This window comes from Syngnathoides biaculeatus, chromosome 14 (genome assembly GCF_019802595.1).
Source record: "Syngnathoides biaculeatus isolate LvHL_M chromosome 14, ASM1980259v1, whole genome shotgun sequence".
In the NCBI taxonomy this organism is placed as follows: Eukaryota; Metazoa; Chordata; class Actinopteri; order Syngnathiformes; family Syngnathidae; genus Syngnathoides; species Syngnathoides biaculeatus.
Window position 1 is genome coordinate 5474954 of NC_084653.1, and position 18086 is coordinate 5493039.

Here is an 18086-nt window from a genome sequence, read left to right on the forward strand (position 1 = left end):
TAACCTGTTGTGATGACTGTGGTCGGGAAACATCTTCTCTATGCTGAGGTAGTCCTACTTGGAGTTAACGCTTCGATTTCTTGTTGCACAGCTGAGTTAGGTGGTGGGAATAATAAAGCCACTCTTCCCCGGTTGCCATCATGCTTTCTTTTCCATCTCACCCTCCCGCTGCACACACTGCGGAGTCCTGTCTCATTTATCCAATGACGCTTATGCACACACACACTGAGTTTGTTGTGACAATACCCATAACATCCGTAATAAACTCACACCAATACTGAATTAAACGCAAGCAGCATCGCTTGCAACTACCATAATGAAGTCAACCATAGCGCGTATTAGCACATGCCCATAAACAGAACTTCGATATCCTTTCGTGCCTTCACAGTTGCCGCACGAAAGGAGGTAAAGAGCTGCATGCGGCTCGAGAGCCATGGGTTGGCTACACCTGTGCTAAACAATAATGTCGACAACATGGGAATATTTTCAGTTTTCCTCATCAATGACATTTTACTGGCCTTAAAGCAGTGGTTTTCGAATTGGGTTGGGCGCGGTGTCATGACTGGGGGGATAGTTTCAGCACCCCCTCCAACCCCCACCCTGGTGAAAACATTTAAAGCAGGGGTGTGCAGGAGAAGATTTCATCACCAAAAGGAGGGTTATGCCAAAAATAGTTTGGGAAGCACTGCTTTAACGGGTTAGGGTTGGATTTATTTGTATCTGTTCAGTGATGAAAGTCCTCCGGATTTTCTCGGAATTCTGGATTTTTAAATTTTCATGAAAATTGCTCCTGAAAATTGAGGAAAAATTGCCTAAAAATAATCCGGATATTAGTTGACAACATTGAACGAACATGCGTTTGAGTTCGTTGTTTTCCTTTCACGATCATAGGCATGTTGAGCCACTAACACTAGTAACAGGAACGCCCCTCCCCTCGCATTCTCTCAAGACGTTGCTTATCTTGTGTGGTCTTGACATTAATTTACGTGTGTATTTCATAAACGTTGTTAACTAAACAAGGCTGCTTCAAAAAACAACTGGTATTCACCCGGAAATAGGAAATGCAAGTTAACCGTTGTCAGGTTTAAAAGCTTGACTCTATTAAAAGAAGGCGAACAGACAAGGCTTCAAGTGTTACTTCCTGCAAGGGGAGTGACATGACTTCCCTGCTTCCAACCAACTCCAACTTGTGTCTCCTTGCAGCTTCTTTTTATTCAGTGAATCACATAATGAGTGTGTGTGTGAGTGTGTCACAACCATTGAAGGCTTGCGACACATAAACTAAGACGTGTCAGACTGTTTGATTGTTTACATTTGTTAGATTGATTACATCAAGTTAGACTGATTACATCAACACAATGAGTTCAAAGGTACAACCTTGGTGGTGATGTGTAACCAACTACAGTTTGAACAAAATGAGAACATATGGATGATTATTTAACACCGTACTGAGCATGTACGGAGCAAGTTCGAAAGGTCATGTTCAGAACTGCTAAACGTAATCCGAGCGTATTTACGTCGACAGTCATCAACATCATGAGGCATGTCAAAGGAAATACAGTTACACCAGGGGTGCTCATTGCGTCAATCGCGACGCAGTGTGAGGGCGTAAAAAAAAACCCATTAGCCGAGCATCCACCTAGTCGCTTGACTCAGGTCTGGACAATACGTCGAGCGCATGCACATAAAGGCGCGTTCTAGCAAGCCAGCCTCCTATTTACTGCAGTCCCATGGTACGTGCCCCACCAACAATACGTCACGATTGCCGACGGGCATGTTTGTTCCAATGTATTGCTAGCTTGCTGCCACGAACGCCGATTATGTTGAACTAAACTTTCAGCATTTTCAAAACATTGCGAGTATAGTATATACACCTATATATAGTATAGACCGTTCGTGTTTATTCCTTGACAGGCCAGTGCATTTAACTTGTCTTCAGATCAAGTTTGGCAGATCAATTTATTGATTATTGATTAAATTTTTTAAATACCGTTTTATCATGTTCTACTAATATCAGTTGAAATTGGAAATTATCATTTTTAAAGAGAGAGTTTTAAATTTTAGTTTTCTATTTTAGTTATGTACTTGTTTATTTTATTTTTAATTTACAGTTATGTTATATTAATCCACTAGGTTATTTTAAGGCCACTTTATCTGCGAGCATGACTGAACACACCCGTACATGTTACAAATCTTGAGTGACTTCTTCTTTCTTCTTTTCCTTTCGGCTTGTCCCGTTAGGGGTCGCCACAGCGTGTCATCTTTTGCCATCTTAGCCTATCTCCTGCATCTTCCTCTCTAACCCCAACTGCCCTCATGTCTTCCCTCACCACATCCATAAACCTTCTCTTTGGTCTTCCTCTCGCTCTTTTGCCTGGGAGCTCCATCCTCAGCATCCTTCTACCAATATACTCACTCTGTCGCCTCTGAACATGTCCAAACCATCGAAGTCTGCTCTCTCGAATCTTGTCTCCAAAACATCCAGCTTTGGCTGTCCCTCTAATGAGCTCATTTCTAATCCTATCCAACCTGGTCACTCCGAGCGAGAACCTCAACATCTTCATTTCTGCCACCTCCAGTTCAGATTCCTGTTGTTTCTTCAGTGCCACTGTCTCTAATCCGTACATCATGGCCGGCCACACCACTGTTTTGTAAAGTTTGCCCTTCATCCTAGCAGACACTCTTCTGTCACATAACACACCAGACACCTTTCGCCAGCTGTTCCAACCTGCTTGGACCCGTTTCTTCACTTCCTGACCACACTCTCCATTGCTCTGTATTGTTGACCCCAAGTATTTGAAGTCGTCCACCCTCGCTATCTTTTCTCCCTGTAGCCTCACTCTTCCCCCTCTACTTTTCTCATTCACGCACATATATTCTGTTTTACTTTGGCTAATCTTCATTCCTCTCCTTTCCAGTGCATGTCTCCATCTTTCCAATTGTTCCTCTGCATGCTCCCTGCTTTCACTGCATATCACAATATCATCTGCGAACATCATGGTCCAAGGGGATTCCAGTCTAACCTCATCTGTCAGCCTATCCATTACCACTGCAAACAGGAAGGGGCTCAGAGCTGATCCCTGATGCAGTCCCACCTCCACCTTAAATTCCTCTGTCACACCTAAGGCACACCTCACCATTGTTCTGCTGCCATCATACATGTCCTGTACTATTTTAACATACTTCTCTGCCACACCAGACTTACGCATGCAGTACCATAGTTCCTCTCTTGGTACTCTGTCATAGGCTTTCTCTAGATCCACAAAGACACAATGTAGCTCCTTCTGACCTTCTCTGTACTTTTCCACGAGCATCCTCAAGGCAAATAATGCATCTGTGGTACTCTTTCTAGGCATGAAACCATACTGTTGCTCGCAGATACTTACTTCTGTCCTGAGTCTACCCTCCACTACTCTTTCCCATAACTTCATTGTGTGGCTCATCAACTTTATTCCTCTATAGTTCCCACAGCTCTGAACATCCCCTTTGTTCTTAAAAATGGGAACTAGAACACTTTTCCTCCATTCTTCAGGCATCTTTTCGCCCGCTAGTATTCTGTTGAATAAGTTGGTCAAAAACTCCACAGCCATCTCTCCAAATTGCTTCCATACCTCCACCGGTATGTCATCAGGACCAACTGCCTTTCCATTTTTCATCCTTTGTAGTGCCTTTCTGACTTCCCCCTTAGTAATCATTGCCACTTCCTGGTCCTTCACACTTGCCTCTTCAACTCTTCCTTCTCTCTCATTTTCTTCATTCATCAACTTCTCAAACTATTCATTCCATCTATTTAACACACTACTGGCACCAGTCAACACATTTACATCTCTATCCTTAATCACCCTTACCTGCTGCACATCCTTCCCATCTCTATCCCTCTGTCTGGCCAACCTGTAGAGAACCTTTTCTCCTTCTTTCGTGTCCAACCTGGTGTACATGTCTTCATATGCCTCTTGTTTAGCCTTTGCCACCTCTACCTTTGCCCTACGTCGCATCTCGATGTACTCCTTTCGCCTCTCCTCAGTCCTCTCAGTATCCCACTTCTTCTTCGCTAATCTCTTTCCTTGTATGACTCCCTGTATTATATACTACTCCATTTCTCTTCCCATCTACTCCGTGGTAGAATAATTTAAACCCTGTTCCCAAACTTCTAGCCTTACTACCTTTCCACCTGCTCTCTTGGATGCACAGAATATCAACCTTTCTCCTAATCATCATGTCAACCAACTCCTGAGCTTTTCCTGTCATAGTCCCAACATTCAAAGTCCCTACACTCAGTTGTAGGCTCTGTGCATTCCTTTTTTTCTTCTGACGCTGGATCCGGTTTCCTCCTCCTCTTTGTCTTCGACCCACAGTAGCTGAATTTCCACCGACGCCCTGCAGGTTAGCAGTGCCGGGGGCGGGCGTTGTTAACCCGGGCCACGACCGATCCGGTATGGGATTCTTTAGATGAACGCTCATATTTGTTTGGCACAGTTTTTACGCCGGATGCCCTTCCTGACGCAACCCTCTGCATTTATCCGGGCTTGGGACCGGCCTACAGATTGCACTGGTTTGTGCCCCCATAGGGCTGCATGTGTGTATCAAAATATTAAAAGAAACTGATTATACTATTTGATCTATATATAAGATAGTGAGCAATGTGATCGAGTGTATCAGTACAACGCGACGTAACAAGTTTGAGACTTAAACGTTAATAGTAATTACAACAGATCAACTTCTTTAACATGTAGAAATTCTAGGATAATTTTCGTGTATATTCTTTATCTATAATATGTATAAATTGGGGAAAAGGCAAAAACTAAGACCAAAATTGGGTCTTAGTTTTTGTCTTTTTACTGAATCTTCTTCTTCTTTTCCTTTCGGCTTGTCCCGTTAGGGGTCGCCACAGCGTGTCATCTTTTGCCATCTTAGCCTATCTTCTGCATCTTCCTCTCTAACCCCAACTGCCTTCATGTCTTCCCTCACCACATCCATAAACCTTCTCTTTGGTCTTCCTCTCGCTCTTTTGCCTGGGAGCTCCATCCTCAGCATCCTTTTACCAATATACTCACTCTCTCGCCTCTGAACGTGTCCAAACCATCGAAGTCTGCTCTCTCGAATCTTGTCTCCAAAACATCCAGCTTTGGCTGTCCCTCGAATGAGCTCATTTCTAATCCTATCCAACCTAGTCACTCCGAGCGAGAACCTCAACATCTTCATTTCTGCCACCTCCAGTTCAGCTTACTGTAATTTCTTCAGTGCCACCGTCTCTAATCCGTACATCATGGCCGGCCTCACCACTGTTTTGTAAACTTTGCCCTTCATCCTAGCAGACACTCTTCTGTCACGTAACACACCAGACACCTTTCTCCAGCTGTTCCAACCTGCTTGGACCCGTTTCTTCACTTCCTGACCACACTCTCCATTGCTCTGAATTGTTGACGCCAAGTATTTGAAGTCGTCCACCCTCGCTATCTCTTCTCCCTGTAGCCTCACTCTTCCCCCTCTACTTTTCTCATTCACGCACATATATTCTGTTTTACTTCGGCTAATCTTCATTCCTCTCCTTTCCAGTGCATGTCTACAGCTTTCTAATTGTTCCTCTGCATGCTCCCTGCTTTCACTGGATATCACAATATCATCTGCGAACATCATGGTCCCAGGGGATTTCAGTCTAACCTCATCTGTCAGCCTATCCGTTACCACTGCAAACAGGAAGGGGCTCAGAGCTGATCCCTGATGCAGTCCCACCTCCACCTTAAATTCTTCTGTCACACCTAAGGCACACCTCACCATTGTTCTGCTGCCATCATACATGTCCTGTACAATTTTAACATACTTATTTGCCAAACCAGACTTACACATGCAGTACCACAATTCCTCTCTTGGTACTCTGTCATAGGCTTTCTCTAGATCCACAAAGACACAATGTAACTCCTTCTGACCTTCTCTGTACTTTTCCACTAGCATCCCAAGGCAAATAATGCATCTGTGGTACTCTTTCTAGGCATGAAACCATACTGTTGCTCGCAGATACTTACTTCTGTCCTGAGTCTACCCTCCACTACTCTTTCCCATAACTTCATTGTGTGGCTCATCAACTTTATTCCTCTATAATTGCCACAGCTCTGAACATCGCCTTTGTTCTTAAAAATGGGAACTAGAACACTTTTCCTCCATTCTTAAGGCATCTTTTCGCCCGCTAGTATTCTGTTGAATAAGTTGGCCAAAAACTCCACAGCCATCTCCAAATTGCATCCATACCTCTACCGGTATGTCATCAGGACCAACTACCTTTCCAATTTTCATCCTTTGTAGTGCCTTTCTGACTTCCCCCTTACTAATCATTGCCACTTCCTGGTCCTTCACACTTGCCTCTTCTACTCTTCCTTCTCTCTCATTTTCTTCATTCATCAACTTCTCAAATTATTCTTTCCATCTTTTTAGCACACTACTGGCACCAGTCAACACATTTCCATCTCTATCCTTAATCACCCTTACCTGCTGCACATCCTTACCATCTCTATCCCTCTGGCCGACCTGTAGAGATCCTTTTCTCCTTCTTTCGTGTCCAACCTGGTGTACATGTCTTCATATGCTTCTTGTTTAGCCTTTGCCACCTCTACCGTTGCCCTTCGTCGCATATCTATTTACTCCTTTCGCCTTTCCTCAGTCCTCTCAGTATCCCACTTCTTCTTTGCTAATCTCTTTCCTTGTATGACTCCCTGTATTTTGGGGTTCCACCACCAAGTCTCCTTCTCCCCTTTCCTACCAAAAGACACACCAAATACTCTCCTGCCTGTCTCTCTGATTACCTTGGCTGTCGGAGTCCAGTCTTCCGGGAGCTTCTGCTGTCCATCGAGAGCCTGTCTCACCTCTTTCCGAAAGGCCACACAACATTCTTCCTTTCTCAGCTTCCACCACATGGTTCTCTGCTGTACCTTTGTCTTCCTACCCACCACCAGAGTCTTCCTACACACTACCATCCTATGCTGTCGAGCTACACTCTCCCCTACCACTACTTTACAGTCAGTAACCTCCTTCAGATTACATCGTCTGCACAAAATATAATCCACCTGCGTGCTTATACCTCCGCTATTGTAGGTCACTATATGTTCCTCCCTCTTCTGGAAATAAGTGTTCACTACAGCCAGCTCCATCCTTTTTGCAAAGTCCACCACCATCTTTCCCTCAAAGTTCCTTTCCTGGATGCCGTACTTACCCATCACTTCTTCATCGCCCCTGTTTCCTTTACCAATATGTCCATTACAATCTGCACCAATCACAACTCTCTCGCTGTCTGGGATGCTCAGAACTACTTCATCTAGTTCTTTCCAGAATTTCTCTTTCAACTCTAGGTCACATCCTCCCTGTGGGGCATAGCCGCTAACCACATTATACATAACACCCTCTATTTCAAATTTTTGTCTCATCACTCGATCTGATACTCTTTTCACCTCCAAGACATTCTTAGCCAGCTCTTCCTTTAAAATAACCCCTACTCCATTTCTCTTCCCATCTACTCTGTGGTAGAATAATTTAAACCCTGCTCCTAAACGTCTAGCCTTACTACCTTTCCACCTGCTCTCTTGGTTGCACAGAATATCAACCTTTCTCCTAATCATCATGTCAACCAACTCCTGAGATTTTCCTGTCATAGTCCCAACATTCAAAGTCCCTACACTCAGTTGTAGGCTCTGTGCATTCCTCTTTTTCTTCTGACGCTGGATCCGGTTTCCTCCTCTTCTTTGTCTTCGACCCACAGTAGCTGAATTTCCACCGACGCCCTGCAGGTTAGCAGTGCCGGGGGCGGGCGTTGTTAACCCGGGCCACGACCGATCCGGTATGGGATTCTTTAGATGAATGCTCATATTTGTTTGGCACAGTTTTTACGCTGGATGCCCTTCCTGACGCAACCCTCTGCATTTATCCGGGCTTGGGACCGGCCTACAGATTGCACTGGTTTGTGCACCCATAGGGCTGCATTTGTCTTTTTACTGAATAGTTCATTTAATTCATTTGTCTTCAGATAAAATGACATATTTTAAGCATATTTTAATGACAAATGTGATTTTGTACTATCCAGTGATAGGGGGATGGGGGGTAAAAAAAATCTGGGCTTGGCCCTTGGGGAATTTCTGCCCAATTTTTTTGGAGGTCAGGACTTGGAAATTTTACTTTCAATTTTTGCAGATATTGCCAGAATGCACCACAGCCTTCCATTTTTTCAAAAATTTCCCATCCGGGGGGAGAATGCCCCCCGACTCCTCGTGCTCGCATTTGTATTTTCAGGAATTTTCACAAAAGTCCACTTTCGTCTCTAATCTGTTGTCATGGCAACCTTTCTGTCTCTGACCATCACTTTTTGTATTCACTTGACATGGATTATTCTAAATCTGCAATAATCCCTTAACCCTATACTAAACCATTCATGCAGCACAAAGTATTAATCGCCTGTAAATTATAATCTTTATCGTCTGACTAATCCTTCCCCTACACGAGGGAACATTCAGATGATAACTTGTCTCATCCCATCTAAAAAGGCTGACACCTGATGTGTGCCTATGAAGCAGAGGAAGGACACGGACATCCAGCTGTGATCGTTCATAAATAAGAAAACAGAACCACAATGATTCATTTGCCTTAAAAGAGATTTAACTTTCTGCCATTCTCATTTTACGCACACACAGGGTGAAATACTGTCACAAACATGAATCAACATTTCAAATAACTAGATCTATACGCTATAAGAGCCATTGTTCTTATTTGTGTGTGCATTAACAGTATATGTCATTAAACTGGATCATGAGTTTTTTTTTAGTCACTTTTCTTTAACTCTTATTTCTTGCTCTCTGTTTTTTTTTTCTTCCTTTCCAATGAGATTGAAAATTTCTTTTATTTTCATCATGACATCACTGTCAGCAGTGTTGACCAGTTAAGCACATTAAACCAAAGACAATACTTTTTGCAATTTTGATTGAACGTTCTTATTTCATGTTTCAACAGTAAACAATAAGAGTTTGAGAAAATCAATGAATTCACAACTATCATATTTCCATAGATAAATGATGTACATGCATTTAACTTTTGTACGACACCAGCCACAATGCAAGCAATATTTCAGCAAGTGTGGCTTCAAACAATATGTTATCAACCTGTAATTATGCTTATCACCGCATCATTCGCAGGAAGTCTGCTAACCAGTTTTAAATTTACAATAAACCGTCTGGTTTTCAGGCCTTAAGCCAACTTTGTGAGCAGACTGCAGATATTCCAGACGTGTGTTCCACAGACGACTATAATTTCTCAATGCTGCTTTACTATTTTTAATTCTAATTCTGGGAACAAACAATAAGCCTGTCTTTATTGACCTAATTATTTGGCATGTTTCATATGGAAAAAAAAGTCCCGGTTGGTATTTTTATCTGAGACTTGTGAGTGCTTTGTAGACCAAGAGTAAGATATTGAACTTTATCCATTGACTAACAGGAAGACAGAGCCAGGATTAAAGGACCGGTGTAATATGGTCCAATTTCCTCGTGAGAGTTTGGCAGAAGCATTCTGGATCAGTTGAGGCTGGTTGATTGATTTGTTGTTTAAACCAGTAAAGACCCCATTACAATAATCTAACCTACTGAAAATAAATACATGAACAAGTTTCTCTGTCTTTTCTATACATGGAACACTTGATTCTCGCAATGTTTGTTAGTTGGTAATATCCAGATTTAGTAACTGCTTTCCGGTTGTTGTTAAAGCTGAGGTCTGTGTCAATCATGACCCCGAGGTTTCTGGCTTGATTTGGTACCTTTTGTGGGATGGAATTAAGGTGAGCCCTAATCTTTAATCTTTTATTTAGCCCACAGTCTTGTCTGATTTGAGCTGGAGAAAACTTAGACATCAACAAGTCAAGGACTGTAGTCATGTGATGACAATGAAATATGAAGTTGTGCCACATCTATAAAACATGATATTCTATTATCACTGCAAGATACAACGTACATTTTGAATAAAGAAGATTCGATATGGGCCTCTAATTACTTATTACTGTCCCATCCAATTTCCATCCATCCATTTTCTACACCACTTATCCTCACTAAGGTCTCGAATATGCTGGATATTATGTATCCCAGCTAACTGCGAGCGAGAGACTGGCTACATCTGGGGTCAGGAACCTATAGCTCGCGAGCAATACCTGGCTCTTTTGGTGGTATCATATGGCTTGTGGAGCCCTCATAACAACATACTGTACATGTGATTTCGGTCGTGCGGGCAACGCAAATGATGCAAAGAATGTTTGTCCGAGTGGAGTTGCTGTAGTTTAGTGTGGCTGTCGATGTCCACAGGTGCAGGGTCAAATGCCGATCGTGTTGGAACAACTTATTGGCAACTAATTATGAAAACGCTTTTGACAAAGGTCACTCAAAAAAAAAAACATGAGGAGTACCGACGTTTACAACAAGAATGGACAGCCTTTGTGGAGAGGGAGGCTTCTGCTGTGTGTCTAGAATCACAATGGAGAGTATCCCAAAGCATTTGTCCTCGATGTTGCCAATAAACATTTTGACAACTTTGCATGAAGACAAGATCATAAAACAAATAAAAGATATGCCGTTGTCCTCAAGAAGCGTTCACCATCGTACCATTATGATGGCAAATCAAATTGAATTACGTTCACAATAAATGGATGGAAGTCTCAATGCCTGCATAAAGCTTAAGCTAACGACGTATGAAGCAGCAAAAATCGCATTACTTGGAATAAGTACTTTTGTCATCATTGGTTAGCAACATCACAACAATGTTATTTAAAAGAATTCAGAGACTTATTGTACTCCAAAAATGTTGGTCTTACATAAATGCACAAATACACCTGTGTTTGGTTTTTAAAATACTGTATGGCTCTTTTGAAATGACATTTTAAAATATTTGGCTTTCATGGTTCTCTCAGTCGAAAAGGTTCCCGACCCCTGGGCTATATCCTGAACTGGTTGCCAGCCAATCGCAGCCATCCAAATACACCTTTTTTAAGATGTGATCACTACCATTTTCAAGCCATAAGGAAATTACCTTGACTAAAAATAGTTATTTATTATCTGCAGTACATTTGATGCAATTGAATCAACTTGTGAAAAATTTTCAATAGTGTTAAGGAAGCATGTTGATTTTAGATGAGACACATATTCTGGAAAATAAACATCAATCAAAGAACTTAATTTATGTTTCCCTTCCAGAACACATACACTAATGCAGACAAGTTGCTGGAAGCGGCTGAGCAACTGGCCCAGACGGGTGAGTGCGATCCGGAGGAGATCTACAAGGCGGCGCGTCACCTGGAGGTTCGAATACAAGACTTTGTACGCCGCGTTGAGCACAGGAAGCTGCTGCTTGACATGTCTGTGTCCTTCCACATGCACACCAAAGAGGTGAGACAATACATTTGCACCCTCTCAGTGGGTGTTGTTGCTGTTGTTCATTGCACACGAAGCCATGACATTCAAAGAGGGGACCTCTGTGGTCCACTTGGTTATTACATGCTTTACCTTTTTGCATTTAGATGGATTTTTGTTCAAACAATGATCCTGTACTGTTTTGTTCTAACCCTACTCCCCAATTTACTATTAATGTGTGTTAATGTGTGCTAATGCCAACACACGATAATGCTAAGATGTGCTATTGTGTTCTTGCACATGCTGATACTTGGAGCAAACTGATGACTACTCCACTAAAAGCAAGTTGTAGCGAACAGTCCCAAATGATGCTTCTTGGATTTTGTTTCTTCATGAGGAAGCGGAGTTTGCACTCTGCAGCAGCTTTGAAATTTTCAATTTGGATGCACACACATACACACACCTACACGCACGCACGCACGCACACACACATGCACTTTCATACACTCTGAGACACAAGGAACCTTCCACCCACCCTGAAAGTCATTTCTCCAAATTGTCGGCAATAATGTGTAACTAGGGAGCAAAGCAAAGAAAATGTAGTCATACACAAGCGAAGGCTGCTGTGTCGGCTCGCCAGCGTGCGACGACAACGCCGTAAGCGCCCCGGCTTGGCGGTGTTGTTCATTGCAGACGGTGGCAGCTGTGAACAACGCCATGAAGCGCTCAGCGTCATGATAAGCCACGTCCGAAAATGAGCCACCCCAGCCGACAAGGCCGGCAGCCGGCTTAGCAGCATGTCGCGGCACCAGGCCACGATGGCTCATGTCTGGCGCGGAAGTGGATGAGACGAGGAGGCAGTTTGGCTGGATCGCATACCATCTAAATATGGCTCGAAACAATAGTGTAATATTGCCCCAGTAACTTCACTCAGTTGTAAGGTGTTTTCTTCTTCAAAAAAGAGCTTCCGTGTCAGAAGGGGCGTGTTCGTCTCCCATAGTAGGGTGCACTACGTGTTTTCATTGGCGAATGTCCGGGTGACGTCACGGACAGAGGATGCAGCCAATATGGCGACCACTTGGATGCCGTAGAATGACACTTTCTGCAACTTTGCGCATGGATGACGCGCTCTTCGCTCACATTTATTTGTTCGTATGGACATTGAAGTGAATAATGTTACATGTATTTTTCATGACAATATCTATTTTAGAATGTTTGTAGGAATGAGACTTGACCTTTAACTTCCCTTTTCCTCAAACAACCAGTACTTTGCATTTCGTCCAGCTTTCTCACACACTTATTTTCTCTCCCGCTTCTCTCTCTTCAACATCACTTCCTATTCTTCTTAAACACTGTTTACAACACTAAAATGACAAACAAAATATTTGTTACAAATTAAAAAAAACACATTTAAAGAAAAATCCCTCCAAAAGAAAATGAATTCATCACACACTTTAACAAATATTCCACGACCTTGTATAAAGAAAACCTATAACCTAATTGACACTTTATTTATTTTAACTTTTAACTGTAGAAATTTTTCAACCGGGTTTCAACAGTACACAGAAATAAAACATTTAAAAGAAAGAAAAAAAACGTGAAATTAAAATTAGTATTAAAACAGCTTACAGTGCAAGAAATGTCATTGAAAAGTGGAAATAAAGCTAAGTAAAGCAAAGGAGATTAATTTATATAGCGCATTTTATACATAACGTAACTCAATGTGGTTTATATCAGTGGTCCTCAACCACTGGGCCCAGGACAGGTACCTGTGCGTAGATCATTTTGTGCCGGGCCTTTCTTACAGGTGTCTCATTTTGAAAGACAGCCACTTATGCCCTAGTTTTATTTCCGCGTTTGACTCGTTTGCACCTCTTTTTCTTGCATCAGCAATCCAAGCTAACCCTCGTAAAATGAACCACAAAAAGTTCACACGAGAGTTTCTTTGAAAAGGGTATACAAGAGAACGATGAGAAAACAGAGGTGTCACAGACTTCCTGCAAAAAGAAAGCTGTATTTGAAAGAAATAACAAGTTCCTATCTGTGTTACTGGTTCATCGCAACAGGTGATTCACAAGCCCCACACCCACTCTTTGTAATATGCGGTGAGTGACTTGTTAATGAAGCCATGAAATCATCAAAACTGCACTGCCACATGGAGACAATACACGCAGCATTAAAAGAAAAGCACTGAGAATATTTTTAAAAGAAGAAAACTGGAAGATGAAGAACAGAAAAAGTTATTAGAGGCCATTACTTGAACAAATGTGTCAGCGCTAAAAACATCATTTGTGGTCCCGGAACGCATTGCTAAAGCTAAAAAGTTGTCTACTATGGGTTGTTTTCACTGATGTCACATTTTTTGGTGAATTACCCATGCACCACTGCGCACCGCCATTTAATCTCCCTACCTAACACCTACCAGTGTTGTAGCAGTTACTGTTTGTGTTTTTCACGGGCGTCTCACGGCTCAAGTACCCAAGAGAGGACTTGCTAACCATAAGAGAGCCTTCTGACTTTTCTTCTGACTTTTTTTTCACAACTCTTGCCAATTCACTGAAGCTTTTTCCAGAGTTGGTAGTCGGCATGCTCTTCAAAGCCCCACGATGAAGAGGCTCACGATCCGGGATACAAGTCCGCCTTCGAAAGTGCGGATATCGTCTAATGACGAAAGACTTTGGACGTTCTGTGGCTCTGTGCTTCATGGAGACTTGGCTTTGTGGATGAGTGCCCAGCTCTGCTATCATGCTTCCTGGCTTCACCCTCCATCATGCTGATCGTTTCGCCAAGCTAACAAGCTTAAGTGATAGCCTTATCAGAATGCCAATGTTACAGTTAAGATCCTTTTTTGTTCGTCATTTGAAAGATTCGAGAATTTTGTGAAATATTGGATTTGTTTAATCATTTGTCTTTCTGCCATTGTCATCAAATTTTAAGCAAATAATAAACATTTCGCTTTGCTTGTGGTGAACTAATATACAGGTTTTAATTTTTGGAAAAAACATGGAATAAATGGATTTTGCATCTATTAAAAAAAATGGTAATATTCCACCGCCTTTCGTTTTCCTTGTTAGCATACAGGTTAGTGCCCATATATACAGAGCTCAGCACACACTGCAGCAATTTTCATTAGCTACAACAACCTAATAATTAAAAAATAAGATTAAACTAACAATTTATGAAGTGTCTTGAGCAGACAAGTGTCCGATCCCACCGCTCCTCCTCCATGATTTCTGTCTAAGTAAAAGAATAAGGGCACAATACTGTGCCTTTGTGACGCATTCCTGAGTCCCATGATGTGTATATGCAAATTAGCCTAGTAGTCAATCTGGGCTTGATGTGCTGTCAGTCACGTCTTCAATAAATGCAGTTGGAAAATAATGTTGTCCACCTTGCGTATGTATGAGTAACAGAGCTCAGGGATAAAAAATGACCGCCGTCCAAGGCACCACAATGGGAGACGTCACGTGAAAAGAACCCATTGGGGAAATACTGATTGTGCCTGTAATAAAAGGCATTTGTAGCAAACTTTTCAGAGAAGCCGCAATAAAAAAAGGTTGAAAACATACTGCTTTCGATGAACTCAATAAGAAGAATAAATGAAATAGCCAGGTACATCGAGGCACATTTACTTGAGAGGATAACGCATAATGCCTATCCATGATGGTGAGTTGAATTTTTCATGCATTTAACATTCATTTTTAAGACAATTGTGTAAATTTATTTTTGCCGTATGTCTATATATATATATATATATATATATATATATATATTTTTTTTTTTATGAAAAGTCTTTTTTTTTCTTCCTCACTAAACTTAATTGTCAGTTGAAATCTGCATTTTGTATTTCCTTGGGTTGTTTCAGAGTGATAAACTTGGTTTGATGATTTGAAACCTTTGTGTGTGATACAGGTGCAAAATAAAAAAAAGAAATCAGGAAGGAGTGAATACTTTTTCGTGGTACTGAAGATTTGTTTCAGATGGTAAAAGGCATTTAGCAATTGATTTGAAAGTCAGGTCAGAATCTAGTTGGCAGTGGTGCTCTTGTTGTCAGAGTGTGTGCAGGGAGTATTAGCTCCATGATGTAGTTTTTTTTTTTTTTTATTGCACCAAGCAAGGGATCTGAAGTACAATAAATGAACCCATAAGAGACAACATGACACAATTTTTAACAGGGATGAAAAGAAGTGCTCAGTGCAAAAAACCCTACACCATAGCAGATTTATTAATTTTTGTTTATTAAAGGGCTCCTGTCATAAAATGGATGATTTTGAGTATGTTATTAATGAAAAAACATCAGCCAATATGGGCCCATGTGTTTTTTTTCACCACAAAACACGATTTTGACGTATACAGCTTTTTGTAACTCCCGCCATGAAAATACTCTCAGGGATTTGTTTTCGAGAAGAAGCAGGAAGTAACGTACAGGACAGAGGCACCACCTAACGGACTCCTTTTTTCCATTAGTTTTACCTCCGGGAAGGTAGCTCGTTGTTCCTTCGTGTTAGCCAAAATACCGGCTCATTGCATTGCTGGACATTGCTTCAACACTCGGGAGAATGGATTTAGCCTTCTTAAGGTTGCAAGACACCCGGTTCATTGTGAAAAATGGATTGCACGGGTGCAGAGGACAAGAACTTCGTGGGTTCCAAATAACAGGTAGGCAGTAATGCGCCCCGGCTCGACGGTGTTCAACAAGTACTGCAGCGGCTTTCAACATCCCCCTAAATACAGTACGGCTTGGCTCCATTATATGCCACCACTGCGCAGAAAATCAGCCACACCGGCTGAGGCCCCGCGTTCAGCGGTAACTGCTTCTGCGAAGGCTGCGCGTTTGGGAACGGGGGCGGCGCTGAAGAACCCAGCCGAGAATGCGTCACTCAGCCACGTGCGCTCATAAAGCGCCCCGGCTCGACTGTGTTGCTCAGTACTGCGGCGTCTGTGAACACCCCCCTAAGGCAAGACGGCTCGGCTCTGTCATAAGCCACACCGGCCAGCTCATCCGCAATAGCTTATCACCGCCGTGGAAGTGGATCGGACGGCGATGCGGTTTGGCTGTGATCGCATATCATCTGAATATAGCTCGAAACAATAGTGTAATATTGCCCCGAGGGCTCGAAACAATAGTGTAATATTGCCCCAGTAACTTCACTCGGTTGTGTGGTGTTCTCCTTTTCGAAAAGAGCTTCCATGTCAGAAGGGGCGCGTTCGTCTCCCATTTTCATTGGCGAATGTCCAGGTGACGTCACGGATGGAGGACGCAGCCAATATGGCGACCACTTGGATATCGTAGAATGACACTTCTGCAACTTTGCGCATGGATGACGCGCTCTCTGCTCACATTTATTTTTTTGTATAGACATTGAAGTGAATAATGTTATATGTATTTTTCATTACAATATCTATTTTAGAATGTTTGTAGGGATGACATTTGGGCATTAAGTTAAAGTGTTTTGTACAGTATATGGTGCTTCTGAGTTAATGTTGCTGAACTGAATTTGAAGTTATTATTTATTGACTTTATTTAATTTTATTTTTCACTATTAAATGGTGCAATAAGTAGGACAAAAATGTTTACAGTTCAAACAAGGATTTTTTTTTTTCAGGAAAATTGATGTGCTTAAACTCTTTTGTGTTCCAGGCTAAAAAACAGTGAATAAAGTTGTTCTTATACTTTGTTGTCAGTTGAACTATATTTATTTCTAATTTATTTTTTGTTTTCTTTAATGTTAATAAGGATACATTGTTATGAAGAGCTGTACTTATAACAATTTTATAGACAAATGATAATATTTATAGTTGCGGCGGAGAGTGGAGGGGCGCGAATCGTTTTCTTGCTGGGGGGGCGTGACAGAAAGTAATTGAGAAGCACTGAACTATAGTGATCCTGAGACACTGCTAAATATCACTGGGACAGCGGCATAGCTATGATAGCCAAGATTAAAAATCGTAAAATTTTGACCCAAGTTGTCAGGTTTATCAATTAGACATTGATTAAAAAGGATTAAAAAGGAAGCAAAGGAAGCAAAGACAGCAGTTCAAGTATGACAACTCGCGAGGAGAGAGGAGAGGAACTCTCTCGTACAATTCACCACTGCACTCTTTGATGATCCTCTCCTCAGCTCCTCCATTTATTTGGTTTCAAAACGCTCCTTATTTACATGGATGTTACAAAAAGAGACGGGGGAACAAAACATAGTTGGAAACAAAGTATATTTCTTTAATCATGTGTGTGTGTGCATGTGTGTGGAAGATTGAAGAGTACATGTGTCGTCATCATTTCTTTAACAGACAACAGGTACTCCTGGTTCTAACATTTCTGATGATTAGATGTTCTTGTTCTTGTGCTATCTCCTGTTTAAGCGGCTGCCACGTTATCTAGAGCAGAGCAAAACATTTCTTTATGGAAGCAGGTGTATGATAATTATATTCACAATTATTCCTTCATTTTCCCAATGTTTATCATCCATTTGCTGCCCCGTTATCTAAAACAGAGCAAAGCATTCTATCTTGCAGGCAGAAACAGTTTCTTAATTGGAACAAAGCAAAGTTACACTGAGAGGAAAATATAGCACCAATCATTTGTAATCTTCTGGATCAGAGAACAGGTCTGGAAGAGAAGTCATAACATCATCATTGTGGTCAACAATACCACTGTCATTACCCTGTTGTGCCAATAGTGGATATATCTTTGCCAATTCTGAATTTGTTGGGGCAATA

At 41.8% G+C, this 18086-nt stretch overlaps 1 protein-coding gene across 2 annotated transcripts in view; it reads left to right on the forward strand.

Annotated features, from left to right (window-relative positions):
- kalrna (kalirin RhoGEF kinase a) overlaps positions 1-18086 on the forward strand; it is a 242497-nt gene that overhangs the window by 88393 nt on the left and 136018 nt on the right. For both annotated transcript variants that reach the window (XM_061842645.1, XM_061842646.1), the window contains exon 15: positions 11211-11402. In XM_061842645.1, the coding sequence (XP_061698629.1) occupies positions 11211-11402 (192 nt within the window). The remainder of the gene's footprint in view (positions 1-11210; positions 11403-18086) is intronic.